At 44.8% G+C, this 18,357-nt stretch overlaps 1 protein-coding gene across 1 annotated transcript in view; it reads left to right on the forward strand.

Moving 5' to 3' along the window:
* EPHB3 (EPH receptor B3) overlaps positions 1-15,205 on the forward strand; it is a 134,452-nt gene extending 119,247 nt beyond the window's left edge. The window contains exons 12-16 of the mRNA XM_026718896.2: positions 1,662-1,877; positions 3,441-3,590; positions 3,701-3,894; positions 4,196-4,351; positions 13,846-15,205. Coding sequence (XP_026574681.2) covers positions 1,662-1,877; positions 3,441-3,590; positions 3,701-3,894; positions 4,196-4,351; positions 13,846-13,954 — 825 coding nt within the window. The 3' untranslated portion in view covers positions 13,955-15,205. The remainder of the gene's footprint in view (positions 1-1,661; positions 1,878-3,440; positions 3,591-3,700; positions 3,895-4,195; positions 4,352-13,845) is intronic.
* Positions 15,206-18,357: the final 3,152 nt, after the last annotated feature.

Consider the following 18,357-nt stretch of genomic DNA (forward strand, 5'->3'; position numbering starts at 1 on the left):
AACGACTTCCCTTCAAAAATTGTGGGTGCCCCATCACTGGAGGTTTTTAAGAAAAGATGGGACAACTGTTTGTCTGAAATGGTATATAGGGTTTTCCTGCTTGTGCGGGAGTTGGACTAGAACAGGGGTCTCAAACTCATACCATCACGGCGGCGCCACATGATGTATCAGGATTCCCCCCCCCCCTTCACTAAACCGGGCATGGGCGTGGCCAGCGCATAACGCATCCGTTTGACAGAGCTGGACTAGAAGACCTCCAAGGTCCCTCCCGACTGTATTATTTGTGTTTCTTTTGAAATGAAATAAAGCCACGGCTCCTACTATGTCACAACCGCAGTGCACAAAGCGATGGTGCACGCTAAGAGTACAGGAAGATAAGGAAAGTGGGTGGGTCTGTTGTACATCATGCGGGATTCTTTCCAAGCGATGAGGTTCACTTCCACACTTCTTCTTGCTAGCCCCAGAGGCTGAGGCCAGCCTGCAGCCGGCTCTCTGTTTTTCCAGGTGTTTCCCAAATATGCTTGTAATACCATTAGCGTGATGGGAAGACATGAGACAGGTGGTTGCATTGGGAATCTGCGAGTTCTCTCGTTTCAGAACTATGGATGGAACTCATTACAACCAGGCCTGTCTTCGAAACAGCTCACGCTAGGAGATAGAAAACATCTCAAGATGCTGGCTAGAAATAGGATGCAGATACTAAGGAGAGTGAAGTTTTTCTTCATCATGAGTGCCTAAACTAAATGCTCACTAAGTGAACTTTTGTACTCTCCCCAAGGCCAAAGGGAGTTAAATAGTATTTAACTCCCTTTGGCCTTGGGGAGAGTACAAAAATTCACTTAGTGAGCATTCAAAGTCACAATGGCACTGAAAAAAAAATGATTTATGATCATTTTTCACGTGTACAACAATCTTCAAACTTGCAAAAGTTCATTTTGTGACCGAAGTCACGAGGGCACTGGAAAAATGAGTTATGATCGTTTTTCACACTTACAACCGTTGTGGCATCCCCTTGGTCACATCATCAACATTAATGAGCTTCGGTGGCACAGTGGCTAGAGTGCAGCCCTGCAGGCTACTTCTGCTGACTGTCAACCTCCTGCAGTTTGGCAGTTTGAATCTCACCAGACTCAAGGTAGACTCATTCTTCCGTCCTTCCAAGTTTGGTTAAATGAGGACCCAGATTGTTGGGGGCAATAGGCTGACTCTGTAAACTGAGTAGAGAGGACTATAAAGCACTGTAAAGCGGTATATAAGTCTAAGTGCTATTGCTATTCATACACTTGGCAACCGACTCATGACGGCTGCCATGTCCTGGAATCCTGTGATCATCTTTTGCTACCTTCTGAGAAGCAAAGTCAATAGGGAAGCCAAATTCAGCTAACAACCATATTACTAACTCAACAACTACACTAAACAACCGTGGCAAGAAAGGTCATACAATGGGGCAAAACTCACTTAACAACTGTCTCGCTTAGCAACAGGAACATTGGGTTGTGTTACGGTCATAAATCAAGGAATACGTGTAGAGGTTTTTTTTTTGAGATCGCACTCTCACTGAACTCTTAGAACAATCAATGGAAGGGCTTTGTATGAATCTCGAGCAGAGGATTTTATTTTTCCCAAATTGGTCTGAAAACCCGCCCTTCTTATCCCAACAGCTGAATGATGGGCAGTTCACTGTGATCCAGCTAGTTGGCATGTTACGTGGCATCGCGGCGGGTATGAAGTACCTCTCAGAGATGAACTACGTCCACCGAGACCTGGCTGCCCGAAACATTCTGGTCAACAGTAACCTGGTGTGCAAAGTGTCAGATTTTGGACTCTCCCGGTTTTTAGAAGATGATCCCTCTGACCCCACGTACACCAGTTCACTGGTAGGTAAAACGCTGGATGACGTATCTCTCTTCTCTTCCATCATGAAGATTTTGCAAAGAAGGGTGCAGGGTTCCCATTCTACCTCGGCTAAATTTTGCTGAAAGACCTGTTATTCGTTCAGTTGGGTCCCATTTTGCTAGAGACTCCACAATCACATTTTCAAGGAACAGAGGGATCTTGCCAACACAAAACTAAAAGGACATAAGCTGGATACGTATCTAGGGCGGTTCTCAGTCATCCAGGTCATGGTTGTCCCAAAAGAGCTTTTTCAAGAGATAACCGGACTTTCTTTGTTTTCCCTTGAAGACGTTTTGCTTCTCGCCCAAGAAGCTTCTTCAGTTCTGAAGAAGCTTCTTGGATGAGTAGCGAAATGTCTTCAAGGAAAAACAAAGTCCAGTTGCCTTTTGAAAAAGCACCGTTGGGATACCATCCTATGTCATTGTGTGGGAATAAATCTGAAATTGATGAACAGACTTTGGTTATCTGAGAAGACCAGTGTATGGAAAACAGCCAAGAAAGTCTCGTACTGTAGATCAGAAGTCTCCAACCTTGGCAACTTTAAGACTTGTGGACTTCAACTCCCAGAATTCCTCAGCCAGCATGCATGGATTTCAACTCTCAGAATTGCCTAGCTAGGGGAATTCAGGGAGTTGAAGTCCACAAGTCTTAAAGTTGCCAGGTTTGGAGACCCCCTCCTCTAGTTTAGACCTCTTTTCTCAATTTTAGCAACTTCAAAATCTGTGGACTTCAACTCCCAGAATAGCGTTTAGGTTACAAAACACTAAATTAGACAAGGAATGGCAACGTTATAGACATGTCCATCTTGTTTCTTTGACTGTGGCATGGGAGTGGTTTGGTATCTGTTTATGACATCACTAGGATTTGAACTTGATTCATAGATTTTGTTAGAAACAAAATACACATTAATGTAATGAATGATGGATTTATGGGACATCCTGCCACTGGGCCAAACGGCTTTAAAAAGCATGTAAACAAATCATGAAAGAGTAGATCTGTCAGAAGGCCTTGATGCCATTTGCTTAGGAGGAGAAAAGTGGAAGCCAATATTATCTTCCAATGACTCTTGGAAATAAGGACTTGGCTTGGAAAGAGCGGGTCTGATCCAGCTGCTAGAATTAGCGATTTGGTTCTTCCCTCATGACTGGCTGGGGAATTCTGGAAGTCCTCAAGTCTTAAAATTGCCAAGTTTGGGGATTCCTGTGTTAAAGGAAAGAGGTTTGCACAGGAAAAGGGCCCAGCTCTTGTATGTAATTAAAGATAAGAGCCATGGTGGCGCAGTGTTTAGAATGTAGTATTGCAGGCTAACTCTGCTCACAGTCAGGAGTTTGATCCTGACTGGCTCAAGGTTGACTCAGCTTTCCATCCTTCCAGAGTCGGTAAAACGAGGACCCAGATTGTAGAAGGCAATATGCTGACTCTCTAAACGGCTTAGAGAGGGCTATAAAGCGCTGTGAAGTGGTATATAAGTCTTAAGCGCTGTCGCTGTTGCTAAAGTCAGGTGGGCATTTAACCCTCCCATTGAAACTTTAATCATCTTGCAGGGTGGTAAGATCCCAATCCGGTGGACGGCCCCAGAAGCCATCGCCTATCGCAAGTTCACTTCCGCCAGCGACGTCTGGAGCTATGGCATCGTCATGTGGGAAGTGATGTCTTATGGTGAGAGGCCGTACTGGGACATGTCTAACCAAGACGTAAGTAGGCCATGCCCAACTGGAAGAATTTGCAAGGGGAAAAAGGTGGGGGGAGAATCGCTGGAGCAAAGCTCTAGGGGTTGAGTCCTTGTTCTCCGCTGCTCTTCCAGGTAATCAACGCAGTGGAGCAAGACTACCGCCTTCCTCCCCCTATGGACTGCCCCACGGCGCTGCACCAGCTCATGTTGGACTGCTGGGTACGGGATCGCAACCTCCGCCCCAAGTTTGCACAGATAGTGAATACGTTGGACAAGCTAATCCGGAACGCAGCCAGCTTGAAGGTCATCGCCAATGTCCAGTCTGGGTCAGTGTCGTTTGCCCCTTCACCCTCTCCAAGCACAGGCAACCTGCTATGTCTGGATTAGTAGCGTCAAGTCTCTAGTTCTCATGGTTTATGGCAGCCAACTGGATATAACCTTGGGAGGTGGAGTCAGGCAGCAGCCGGGGCCTGAGCGAAGAGCCCCAACGGGTGGACTGGGAACCAGATGGCCCCCCCTAACCTTCTGCGTGCCACAGGACCACCAGGCCTGTCCCCGTGGCTCGGCCACCCACCACCCCACCCCTTTGAGCCGCCTCTGACCTCTGGGCTCTCTCGTCCTTCGCAGCGTGTCTCAGCCGCTCCTGGATCGCACGGTGCCCGATTATACTACCTTCACTACTGTGGGCGACTGGCTGGACGCCATCAAAATGGGACGGTACAAGGAGAACTTTGGCAACGCCGGCTTTGCCTCGTTTGACCTGGTGGCCCAAATGACCGCTGAGTAAGTAGGGAAGGAGACCAGACTAGGATGGCGGCGGGAGAAGCAGCCATCTGCTGCCCTGCTTGGGGGAATGAATCCAATCTGGCTCCTTCCACCGTGCTTAGGAAAACTCTTGTGCAGTTGGTGGAAGGAATGATAGACAGTTCAGTGCAGGCTGGGTGTGGGTTGCCTTGAGTCTCCAGGTGAGTGCCATAGTAAACACTGGACTTGCTTCCCTTCTGTCTCTAGGGCTCCCTATAGGGAAACAGGGTTTAAACTCCTGAACAGGAAGATTCTCGTTGGAATCAACGCTGGGTGATTTTAAATAAATGTAGGGTCCTTTTTGAAGGGGGCAGCGTGATGGCTCAGTGGTTTTAAGATGCTGGGCTTGTCGGCTGGAAAGTGGACAGCTGAGGTTCAAGACCCAAGTGCCACATAACGGGGCGATCTCCCGTTCTTGCCTCAGGTCCTGCCTACCTAGCAGTTCGAAAGCATGCAAATGCAAGTAGATAAATAGGTACCACTTCAATGGGAAAGATGACAGTGATTTGTGGTGTCATGCTCGCCACATGACCACGGAAATGTCTTTGGACAGCGCTGTCTTGAAACAAAGATGGCGAATGTCCCTTAGGGTCTGCAGCAACTAGTGGACTAAAATCCTCAGGGTCTCAATTACTTTTTATTTTATTTTTTTAACTGCTCCATTAACTAGATGAAAAGAGACCAGGATATCTTGTCGATACAGGGAGGCAAATTATGGGTACTTCGCTACTTTCTGGAGTCCTGTTGGGTTTTCAGGCCATGATAAGGAGAAGGTAGTTTGTCATGGACTGATCGGTACACACAATTTCAGGAGGTGCTTTACTCCTGGTCTTGACATGGAAGGCAAGAGGGTCACTATAAAACTACCGCCCTTTGTTGACCTTTGACTGCATCTCAGAAACATGTCTGGTAGTCAGATAATCCTTAACTTACGACCACAATTAACATTCGGAAATTTTGGTTGCCAAACAAGGAAGTTGTTAAATGAGTCGCACCTGATTTATAATAATTTTTTTTTTTGCCATACTTGTTAAGTGAATCATTGAGATTGTTAAGTAAATCTGGCAGTCAAATGAATCCAGCTTCCTTCCCATTGATTTGCTTATCAGAAGCCAGCAAGGAAGCTTGCCAATGGCGATCACGTGTCCCTTGGAAGCTGCAGCTCTTATAAATCTATATATATTGGTTGCCAAGCCCCCAAATTTTGATCACGTGATCTTGGGGGTTCTGCAATAATTGTAAGGGTAAGGATTGGTCATAAGTCATTATTTTCAGTACTGTCGAACGTTTGAATAGTTGCTGAACAAATGGTTGTAAGTCAAGGACTATCTGTTTCGCTGGACACCTGGCAAGTAACAAAAATAACAGAGTTGGAAGGGACCTTGGAGGTCTTCTAGTCCAACCCCCTGCTCAAGCAGGAAACCCTATAGCATTTCACACAAATAGTTATCCGATCTCTTCTTAAAAACTTCCAGTGTTGGAGCATTTACAATTTCTGGAGGCAAGTTGTTCCACCAATCAATTGTTCTAACTGTCAGGAAATTTCTCCTTAGTTCTAGGTTGCTTCACTCCTTGATCGGTTTCCATCCGTTGCTTCTTGTCCTGCCTTCAGGTGTTTTGGAGAACAGGTTGCCCCGCCTCTTCTTTGTAGCAGCTCCTCAAATATTGGAAGACTCATCATGTCACCCCTGGCCCTTCTTCTCATTAAACTAGACATATCCAATTCCTGCAACCCTTCTTCCTACGTTTTATCCCCCAGTCCCCTAATCATCTCTGTGGCTCTTCTGTGCACTCTTTCCAGAGTCTCAACATCCTTTTTATAGTGTGGTGACCGAAACGGGATGCAGTATTCTAAGTTTGGTCCTACTAAGGCTTTGTAAAGCGATACTAATACTTCGCGTGATTTTGATTCTATCGCTCTATTGATGTAGTCTAGGACTGCGTTGGCTTTTTTGGCACTTCTGGCTAATATGTGAGTCATTGTGACTTACACAGAGCCTCGATGGTGCAGTGGTCAGAGTGCTGTATTGCAGACTACTTCTGCTTCAGCCAACTGCCTGCAATTTGGCAGTTCAAATCTCCCCAGGCTCAAGGTTGACTCAGCCTTCCATCCTTCCGAGGTGGGTAAAATGAGGATCCAAATTGTTGGGGACAATATGCTGACTCTGTAAAACCGCTTAGAGAGGGCTGTAAAGCACTATAAAGCGGTATATAAGTCTAAGGGCTATTGCTATTGTCGATTAGCACTCCAAGATCCCTCTCACAGTTACTCCTGTTGAGCTAGATATCACCTATTCTACACCTTTTTGCCTAAACGCAAAAACCTTACTTTTCTCTACATTGAACTGAAGAGAGTAAAAGGGATTACTCTCTGGGTAACAGGATTGGTTCCAGGCTGGGAAGAAAGCAGCAGGCAACGTCCTTCCTACTACCAGTATCACGCCTAGCAACCTTCCCCATTCCTGCTTTTTGCTCTTCCTTTATTAAATCCAGGGCTTGTCCCGGGAAGGATCATTGTCTGCTGCCAACTTCAGCTCGTTCTCCGCCGGTCCCCCTCCTTGTCTTTTTTCTCCTCTGACCCGTCTCCACCTTTTCCAGTGTGGGAAAACTTCCTTCGCAACATAGACAGGCCATCAGGATGCAAGCGATGCTCTTTGTGTGCCAGACCCGCAAATGAAGAAAACAACAACCGAAGCAAAAATAAGCACGCTGGGAAAAAAATGCTGTTTTTAACAAAAGAAACAGGGAAGGCAATTCATCCAATCAATCCGTGTTCTTGTTCAGAAAGCAAAGGGGAATTATCTATTGAACCATTTTTGTAAAAAAAAAAAAATTAAAAAAAAGACTCTTAGTTACATCATGCTCAAGGAAGGCCAACATTCAAGCTTCAGTGCATTGGGATTACCCTAACCCAGGATTTCTGAACCTGAACAATGAGAAGATGTGCGGACTTTGAATCCCAGAATTCCTCAGCCGGTATAGCCAGCTGGGGAATTCTGGGAGTTGAAGTCTACACATCTTCAGGTTCCCCAGATTGAGAAACGCTGCCCTAACCAAACTAAACAAATGCCCCCAAAGATAGGATAATACTTGCTGGGCAGAGTTCTGTCTAGAACACAAAGCAGAAATGGCCATAGAGCAGGGAAGTCCAACCTGGGCAACTTTAAGACTTGTGGACTTCAACTCCCAGAATTCCTCAGCCAGCAAAGCAACTTTAAGACTTGTGGGCTTCAACTCCCAGAATTCCCCAGCCAGAAAAACAACTTTAAGATTTGTGGACTTCAACTCCCAGAATTCCCCAGCCAGAAAAACAACTTTAAGATTTGTGGACTTCAACTCCCAGAATTCCCCAGCCAGAAAAACAACTTTAAGATTTGTGGACTTCAACTCCCAGAATTCCCCAGCCAGTCATGGCTGGCTGAGGAATTCTAGGAGTTGAAGCCCTCAAGTTACCAAGGTTGGACATCCCTGCCATAGAGGATGGAAGCCGGTGGCTGCATGGGAAGGGCAACCCCAGAGCAGACAGTCCAGCAGTTTTTTCAGAGTCTCTTTTCCCACCTGAGGTGGCATCTATGCATGAAGACCTTCTTCCATTTTCCCACCGAAAGACCACTTTTCCATCAGATCATGCTGATCGGTCTAGCTGCCACCAGATTGTTAACTTGAGGTGGAGGCTTCTTTGTGAAGACCTATTGCATCCTCAAGAATAAGATCTATCCTCAAGAGGTCTCTCAGTATAATGTGGCTGAGGCCTAAGAGGATATTGATTTGATCCATGAAGCGTTTTGATGTCCTGAAGTATCCAGGGACCCCTTAACTGATCAGTTGTGCTCCAACTGAAGTTATGAGTGATCCATCGCTAGAAGTTTTTAAGAAGAGATTGGACAGCCGTTTTTTTTGACATAGTATAGAATCTCCTGCTGAGGGGGTTGAACTAGAAGACTTCCAAGGTCCTTCTAACTCCATTATTCTGTTAACTGTGAGTTTGGGAGACAGCTATAGTGACATTAACATGCTATAATGGAGCCAATTACAACAGCAACACAGCATACTGGATGTGATACATGGCCAATAAATCAATTATTGCCTTGATATAATACATTCAATCAAATTAATCAATCCACACAATACTGGTAGTTTTTGACTTAGGACTATTTATTCAGCGGCCATTCAAAATTACAACGGTGCTGAATGAAAGGAATTATATATAAAACCCCTGCCCAAAGTTACGGCTGCTGCACTGCCCGATGGTCTCATGAATATAATTCGGGTGCTTGGCAATTCTTGGCAATGAATCTAGGTCGCTCCCAAAATGGCCTCCGCCTCTTGGACAGAGCCTCCCAAAATGGCGCCTGCCTACACAGCCATAGGAAGGCCATGTGGTGGGTCAGCTGGTGAACGGATTGAGCCGTGATGGGGGGGAAGGGATGGGTCCCAGCAAGGTGGAAATCAGCCCCAAGTCCTATGGGGACCCAGTAGAGCAGGAAGCGTAGCACAGATTATCTCGGGTTGGGGGAGGCCCTGGGAAGACCACATGTGAGCTGGATGGATGCTGCAGTGCAGGTCTCTTGTCTCACCTCCAGGCACTCTGAGCTGCATTTAATGACCCACACAGTTACTTAACGACTGCAATGGGGAGAACAGGGATTGTGGTTGTTAAACAAAGTAATCACATGGGCGCTTCACTTAAAGACTGCCACGACTTACAACCACAAAGGGCAGGATCCATTACAGTAGCAAGGGTTACCTGTACCATTTGCCATGAACTATTCACCCAGGTTTCCTTTGCCCAACATGTTAAATCTCTCTCTCTCCATCTCTCTCTCTCTCTCTCTCTCACACACACACACACACACATACACACACACACACACACACAGGAAAGAGAGAAAGAGACAGCTCAAAAACTGCTCTAAATTGTTCGTTGAGTTACTGTATTCAAGTTATATGTCCTCCCATTTGATTTATGATTCAGGGTAGTGAACAGCAGGTAATAAAACAACAAACAACATCATCAAAAACTAAAAGTTTAACCCTAACCCCAGTTGACATGCATACAGAGATCTAGTAGGTCATTCTTGATCTGCTAAGAATGTTGCATAAATCTACCCACCGTGGGCCAATCAATTTGGAGAAGACCTAAATGATCCCTAATCGCAGATGCCTATTTGACAACAAATTGATGATGATGAAGATGACAGTTTGGTAGCACCTTTTCTGATTAACAAATGTGATTAAAAGGCAGAAACTCCTGGTGTTTTTTTTTTCTTTGTCACTATACCAAAAATCTGGAAATGTGTTTGAATGCAATAGGAATGGCTAGGATCTCAACTCATCCATCCCCAAAATTGCATTGCTTGGAAAAATGCATATACTGCAATATCTGTTGTAGCATTGTAATACGAGAGAGTCTGGCAGACTTGGGTATTTTATGACCCTTTAACTGTCCCTGCCCTGCCTTCATGGATTGCTTTTATTTTGAAGGTAACTGCTATTTTTGTTTTCAATTACATGTGTGCATTGATATGGTACCTAAGTATCTTCACAACTCTTTTGGTTTGGCCCTCCATAACAATTTCAGTTTCTCTTGCAAAAATTAATTGCCCACCCCAGGTGTACAGTGAGAAAGTAAAAAAAAAAAAAGAACAGGAGTTTCTGCCTTTTAGTGACAATCACAAAATGTTCTAACAGACTCAACGCTTTTTCGAAAGTATCTTTGGCTATTGTAGTTCTCTGGGAAGGAGGTGATAGTTAACAACCAGGGGTCTCCAACCTTGGCAACTTTAAAACTTGTAGATTTCAACTCCCAGAATTCCCCAGCCAGCTTGCTGAGGAATTCTGGGAGTTGAAGTCCACAAGTCTTAAAGTTGCCAAGGTTGGAGACCTCTGGTTACAACTACCAAAAACTGAGTCAGAACCATCTGGTAAACTGTGTAAATAGAACAATAATAATAATAACCATATCAGGAACAACAGCAGCAGCAGTGATGATGGATAATTGAAACCTCTTTGTGCACACCAATTTCGGTTTTGGATATTTATCTTATTTTGAAACTCAAAATAATGGCTTTTCAATAAATAATCAAATAACTCTGAACTCAGGCTTCCAACTAGGGTTATCTTCAGGGGATATCCAAAAGAAAAACTATAATAAAGACTGTGTCCGCAGCTGTGGGGCTTCTCCTTTCGTGTATTTGTCAAAAGAAACGCATTGGTTGTGTGGTTAGGGCCACCATCTTGGTTTTTCATTGTCCTCATTTTACGACCACATTTGGGACCAGAATTTTCCATTGTTAAGCAAATTGGTTGTTAAGTTACAATGTTTTTTTTTTTTTGCCATGGTGGTTAAGAGAATCATGGCAGCTATGAAGTGGATCATGTAGTCATTAAGCAAATCCATTTTTTCCCAAATGGACATTGCTTGTCACAATTGGCAATCACATGACCTCAGGATATTTCAGCCCTCATCATAAATACATGCCAGTTGCCAAGCACCTGACTTTTGATCATGTGACTGTAGGACTGCTGCAGCAGTCATATAAGTTTGAGGACCGGGCGTAAGTAACTTTTTGCAAAGCTATATTTTCAAACAGTCGCTCAATGGATGGTTGGAAGTCAAAGACTACCTGTACATACACAAGCACAAACACACACGCCTACAAATACTCATCTTGCTAAACCAGAAATTAAGGCTAACTAAAACCTTGATTGAAAAAAAAAAATTGAACATTTTGGCATCTTTTGATTTAGTTTCATTCTATCAATTTTTCTTCCAGGAATGCAGAATGAAATATACTTTTTTGAACCACCCAATCTAGATTTTTCTTTTTGGCATAGTTCAGTGCTGAAAAAAATGGCCTTAGCCTTTTGTTAGGCCAAAGATTTAAGTATTTTCTTTACATTAACTCATGCATTTGCTAACTTGGCAGCTTTAAGACTTGTGGACTTCAACTTCCAGGATTCCCCAGTTCCTAGTCTCCGCCACCCTCAGACCATTTATTCTCCCCCAGCAAAACCCACTCCATAGGATTATTGTTATTAAAAAAATGGAAAAGGAAACGCTAGGTAAAGTGTCTTCAACTTTTGAAAGAAAGGTGACTTATAGAACAAATAAGCGAATCTTATCTGAGACTGTTTATAAATCTAATATATAAACAAACTCAGAAGCAAGGCTGGGGAATATGATCTTGGTGTGTTTTTCTGTGAGTTTTGGAAAAACAAAGTAGTCATGTATTTACTCATGGAAAAGCCAAAAAGTTTAGAGGCCAAAATGCAACAAAAAAGCACATTTAGTTGTCCGTTCATTTATTTTTCGAGTCTTACATTAAAAAGAGAAGTATAACATTTAAAACTAGTGCAACAATCTAAACAAGGAAAACTATATGACAAACATAAAGATCAAAACACAGAAGGAATTTAAAAGACTTAATGTGACATTATATAGCATTTGAGGCCCACAAAGTAGCCGAAGGACTGTTTCCAGCTTATCTGCTGAAGGGCTTATCCCTAAATATATATACAATAATGCTTTTTAAAGTATCCTTATTTCCAGTAGTATACGCCCCTCTGCAGATAAGCGGACCTCCAAATTTTTAACCAAAATACCATTTAAATAATGCATATATCAGCCTGTGGAACGTTTTTCATGGAATTTTGGTTAAAAAAAAATTAGGGTTGTCTTATCCCTCAATTGGATGAGCTTATATGCAACTTATATATGCAGTAGGTGTGTTAAGACTGGCTGCTTGCTGTTTTTTCATTTTTAAAAAAAGGCAAAACCCCACCAATGGAGGAAAAAACGGGAGTAAAACCACTTTCCCCCCCCCGATTCTACTTATTTCATAGGGTTGTTGTCACTAGGGAAAATTGAAAGACAGGGTAGGGTGCTTAGTATATTCCCCTTTTCTCCTGTGGGAAAAGTAGAAATGGAATCTATGCAACAAAATGGCTGCTTCCATCCATGCAGTAGAGATCACTTTTGCTGTGCAATTGGCAAGTGTGTTTGTGTGTAAAAGAGAGGGGGGGAGAGAGAGAGAGAGAGAGAGAGAAAGAAAGAAAGAAAGAAAGAAAGAAAGAAAGAAAGAAAGAAAGAAAGAAAGAAAGAAAGAAAGAAAGAAAGAAAGAAAGAAATTGGCAGACATGGAGATTAAATTCAGTCAGCCATTTATGACATTAAAAGTTTAGTACATCCCTCGTAATCTCAGATAGCCCTTTGGTGGACTAATTATCGTTGCTGTTGTTCTTTTTTCACTGGTGGACTATTTCTAAAGGTCAGAATGCTTTGCAGGTTAGCAATCTTTAAATAGTTTTTGCCAGATCGGTGAAAGGGTATATTCTCTCTATATAGGTAGTCCTCAACTTACAATTATTCATTTAGTGGCCGTTCAAAGTTAAACAGCGCTGAAAAAAGCTACTTACGACCGTTTTTCACACTTAATGACAACTGCAGCATCCCCCTGGTCATGTGCTCAAAATTCAGCCGCTTGGCAACTGACTCATACTTATGACAACTGCAGTGTCCTGGGGTCAGGAAAAAGGAAATTCCTTTTGCAAATTTTCCTTTTGCGACCTGACAAGAAAATTAAACGGGGAAGCTAGATTCACTTAACGACCGTGTTACTAACTTCGCTAATGTAGTGATTCACTTAACAACTGTGGTAGGAAAGGCCGTAAAATGGGGCAAAACTCATTTAACAACTGTCTCACCTAAGCAACATAAATTTTGGCCTCAATTGTCGTAAGCATACCATTATATACAGTCAGCCCTCAACTTCCAACCATTGCTTAGTGACCATTTGAAGTTACGACAGATCCCTCAAAAAACGACTCACAATTCAGTTCCAAAGTTCCAGTGGCCCATGCACACACACACACACACACACACACACACGGGACTATGTTTTGGGTACTCCTCAACCAACCTGCATTTATGTGCAATGACTTGTAGTCACACGACCCCCATTTTTATCAGAAACTGGTGTATGCTTCCAGTTTCCCTCAGAACCCAGTCCACGGGAAAGAACAGGTTTGCTTGCCAACGGCCATGTTCACATAACAACCACAATTTTAAAAAGCTAGTAAAAGTAAGTCAGTCATAAGTTGAGGATTACTTGTATTGCTTTCAGACAGAAGACAAAGGGCTGAAGAGCGTATAGTGGCTGTACTGGTTTAATCGGCTTACGTAAAGAGTGCATTTCCTCAAATATTCAGTCTTGATTATGTAATCTGGCTTGCTTGGCAGTGCAGATTCAATCCCTTCAGTTTTATCTCTGGTTGTGTATCAATATACAAATCCAGCAAAGGGCTTAAGGTATAGTGGGGAGGTGAGCTTGGAACACCAAACCTCTCAAGAACTTCCTTCCAGTGGAGAAACCAAATGTCCACTTGGTATCTCCGGTGGTCAAAGAGTTCCACCACTGGAAATATGTTGTCTTCTGCCCTGCTGACTCATTTCCCCCTTGTTGTCTTTTTAGGGACCTGCTGAGGATAGGGGTGACGCTGGCAGGACATCAAAAGAAGATCTTGAGCAGCATACAGGACATGAGGTTACAAATGAACCAGACTCTGCCAGTCCAGGTTTGACCACGGAGGACTTCTGCCTTTGGAACGGATCCCGCTCCCCTGAGGGTCACTTCCCTAGGATTCTAGTTTGCGGTGCTGCCCAGCTTCCTGAGTTTGAGGAAAGGGTGGGGTTTTTTCATCCTCCCCCAACTACCCCGTTATCAGGGCAGGGAGCTTCTCAGTTTGCCAACAGACCTATGGCGGAATGGACTAGGATGATGACCCTAGCTAGATTTAAAGACACTCCCGGATCTGCAAGAAGTCGCCTTCCTCGTTTTTGCTGCGGCGTTCTTGAAGTGGTGCGCCAACAATTCAGCGTCTTCATATTGAAGACAGGTTTACCGGGGAAGGAACCACCCACAGCCTCTCTGCACATCGTCCCTTTTGTTCACACAAACTGCCCATCCCCCTTACATCTGCCTCCAGCGGTGCCATGGAGGACTTTCAGCTTCCGTGAGCTTTCCTGGTTCAGAGATCTCACGCGGCCTTCCGTGGCATCCTCCTTACCCGCCAGAAATGTGGCCTTTTCTCCTCCGTCCTGGCCAAGAGGAACCGTTGCCCCGAGCTGAACGAGCGAAGTCGTCTCTGAGAGTCGCGCCACATTAGGACCATGGAACTAACTGGCTGGACATTTTTTTTCCCCCTCTCCATGGCCTTGACAATTATGGGCCATCCGGGGCCACTCGGAACCGACGGCAAGACACGTTTTCTGCCTGGGGTTAAAGAGCCGGCTGCTTCTTTGGCCCCAGCACACACCGGAACGGTGAAGTCGGTGGTGGCTTCAGGACAGGACGCGGAGCAATTTTGCGCTCTCTCTCCCTCTGGCGTTCCGGGCCTTCCCATCCCAGGGCTTGCCAGCACAAGTTTGCACAAAGATGACACAGATGGACAGCCAGCTTGCCGGCCCAGCGGGATCGAAAGGAGGAAAGGCTGCGTGGAGAAGAAGGGGCGGGAGGGAAAGGGCATCCCAGGCCTACCTCCCTATCTCATTTTCTTGACACACGCTGTGATTGCTGCCAAAAAAAGACTGGAACACTTCCTCTCTTTTTTTTTTTTCTTTTGGTTTTTGGTGGGGTTTTTTTTGGTTCTTTTTGATTTTTTGTTGTTGTTGTTGTTTTGCTTTTGCTTTTTCTTTTCCAAAAGCCTCTGCAGGCCTGAGCCATAGGGTAATGAGGCTGCCTTGTGAAGCTGGCAAGCTTGCATGTGTAAGAGTGCGTATACTGGCCATCTGGACTGTGCGCCATGGCAGAATAAAGGCAATAATAATTTTAATGAAGTTTCTTTGGAATATGTTGTCTTTCGCTTTCCCTCTGCTTCTGCAAGTACCTTGTCAAATCCTGTCCTTCTCTTTTGCCTTTGTACAGTTGCCTTTTTTCCCGTATTATTATTATCTTTCGGAAGAGCGGAGTGTAATCTTTTCTTTCCATCTCCCAAGTTATAAATAACCAGGCGCCAGGAAAATATTTTACATATTCTCTGTGTCAGTGTGTTTTAATCTTGTCCACTTGCCCCAGAACTTTGAGTTTGCTCCTCCTTCCTCTATGGCAAAGGTGGGGAATGATAGACCCTTTATGACTTGTGGACTTCAAATCCCAGAATTCCTGAGCTAGCATAGAAGTTCACAAGTCATAAAAGGTCCATTATTCCCGCACCCCTGACCTATGACCTTACACGGGGGGTTGGGGTCCAGGGATGTGCAAAAACCTTAAATAGGGGCCATTTAGACTTTGAAATGTTCCATTTTGAGTCTAGACAACTCATTTTGAAAGTAGACAGCTTCCCTGAAAATATGACCTACCCTGAAAGTAAGTCCTCATTTGATTTTTACACATACGCCCAATATAAGCCCTACCCTCCCACCCCCAAAAAATAAGCCCTAATTAAGATCCCACCCACTCCAGAGTGTCTGGATAAAAATTAAGCTAGGACGGGGATGGGGGTCAAGCTGCCCTCCAACTTACCTTTGGACAGTTGTAGCCAGAATTCACGCCCATTTCTTCTGCAGCCAGCAAGGAAGGCAAGGCTTTCCTGAAGGACTCTGTAGGTGATAACAAAGCTCTGGAGCGATCCAGAGCTCTATTATCGCTGCAAAGGCCTTCAGGAAAGCCTTGCCAGCCGCAGAAGAAAAAATTCCTAAATTCCGCCTCTGACAGCGAAAAGGAGGCCGGGAGCGACGCACGCAAGTGAGGTTAGTCAGTGGATGACATCCCCTGAAAATAAGGCCTGGTGCCTTTTTGGGTGGCAAAAAAATATAAGACAGGGTCTTATTTAGGGGGAAAACATGGTAGAATGTGAAAATGTAGTTTCTCGAACAAAAGCGGATGTTTCCAAGTCTAAACTAGATGTTTTGCATATCCCTCGCGTGACAGATTTGGATGGATGGACTCATTTACTCTGGATTACAACAAGCCAAATTAAGAGGGTGGGATTTGTGCTGAAGAACAGGAGAGACTGTAGCCAGAAAGTCTTTAATTTGGGATTCTTTTGACCTGAATTATGAAAGCATGAGACCACTTCGTTAGATCTCACAATTGTTTCAGACTCACGCCACATTCCTACAGATGGGATCAAGGTGTGCAGGGGGAAAAAATACCCAATAGGCATTCAATCTAGCTGCCTTCTGTTCCAGTTTTGGGAATTCATCCTATCCTTCCAACTTGAGGGTTTCCGCATTCAGAGAAAGGGGAAACGAGGTTGCCGATTCCTCTTTTTTGTATGTGTGAATTTCCATGCCTTCCAGAGAGAAAGAATGGCAAAAAAATGTGAAGGAACTGAACCTCCTGCTCCTCGTTTTTCCATTCTTTGTGTAAGGACATTCTCCCTTCTCCCCCCGCCTTTCCCCCCCCATTTCACAACTTCCTTGAAGTTGGGGGAGCCATTCCTTGAAGCTGGCCCAGTCCCTAGCTTTAAAAAAAAAAAAAAAAGTAGAATTTTTAAGCCCATCTGCCATTTTCCCTGTTTTCTGCCTTGACTTTTCCCTGGTTTCTTCTACCTTCTAGCTTAATAGCGAGGAAGAGTAGCAGGCTTGCAAAGGAATTGGTGCACACTCTTCGTGGAACAAAGCAGATCTGTCACTGCTATCATCCATCACCCTGCGTTTCATTCACCTGACGCTCGGCAGATGTTTGTCTGTGTTTTTTACTTCCTGGCATAAAAGAAGCTGGCTTCCTCTAACCCAGGTTGAGGGAACTGTGTGGCCCTTTGATGACTTGTGAACTTCTGGGAACTGAAGTCCACAAGTCATCAAAGGGCTACAATAGTTCCTCAGCTCTGCTCTAACCAGAGAAGACCCTACACAACTAGCTTTAGGTGCGTGAAATGGCAGACAGAGGGATATATCGGACCAGGAGTTGGCTGGATTGGAACGGAGGACAAAAGGAGCGTCGTGCTGTAATTCCCAATTCAAAAGGATGGGGAGTTTGTGTATGCTGTGTGGCATCCAGATGCAGCCCTGTTTTTAATTTTCCACTAATTAGCCCATTAAGGCTGCGCATAATCTTGTCTCTTTGCTGGAGTCTCGTGGAGGATTCCTTCCATTTCGTCTTTCTCTGGGCCTCATCCAGCTTTGAAACTTTATCTCCCCGTGTCCTGATTCCTTCCTGACCTTCATTCGGGGCCCAGACTGTCTGAGAAAAAGCCAGTGCCTAGTCTTGCAGATGGTATGTCCCTGGAGAGGGGACTGGAGAGGGTTGGAGGAGCAGCTGGCTTCCTTGCAGCCAAGCCCAGGTAGGGATCTATAAGGAGAGGAATCCTTTCCTTCCGATCAAGGATGAAAGATGCCTCTGGGCGGCCGGCTACACATTCCTGCATTGCCTCCTGCATGGAGGCAAATCCAAACCATTTCCGTCAGCTTGTCTGTTCTTGTCCTTCTCCTCTTTCATAAAGAAGGCCCTTGGAAACGGGCGGCTCTTCCCCAAAACACGTGTGGCCAGCGCATAAACGGCTCTTCCAGAACTGTCCGTTTGATCACAGGCTCTCCACGTCCAGCTGCTTCCTTTTGTCGTAAGCCCAGGGATGGGGCTTAAACAATGGCCAGAAGCCACCCCAAGGGCTTAATGATGGGGTTGGAGGTCTGAGAAGCTTCGGGGGGAAATGGAAGCTCTTGGAGCTTCAAGAGCCTCGTGAGAGGTTGCAACAGCCAAGACCATGCTGGCTGGAAGGGGCTTATGAAAATTGACCCATAGGAAAGGTCCTGGACGCGCGGTGATGGCGCAGTGGTCAGAGTGCAGTACTGCAGGCTGCCTGCAATTTGGCAGTTCGAATCTCACCAGGCTCAAGGTTGACACAACCTTCCATCCTTCTGAGGTGGGTAAAATGAGGATCCCAGATTGTTGGGGGCAAATATGCTGACTCCGTAAAACGCTTAGAGAGGGCTGTAAAGCACTGTAAAGCAGTATATAAGTCTAAGTGCTATTGCTAGCCCA

Source organism: Pseudonaja textilis, chromosome 4, assembly GCF_049901715.1.
Source record: "Pseudonaja textilis isolate UNSWEBS1 chromosome 4, rPseTex1.2, whole genome shotgun sequence".
NCBI classification, from domain to species: domain Eukaryota; kingdom Metazoa; phylum Chordata; class Lepidosauria; order Squamata; family Elapidae; genus Pseudonaja; species Pseudonaja textilis.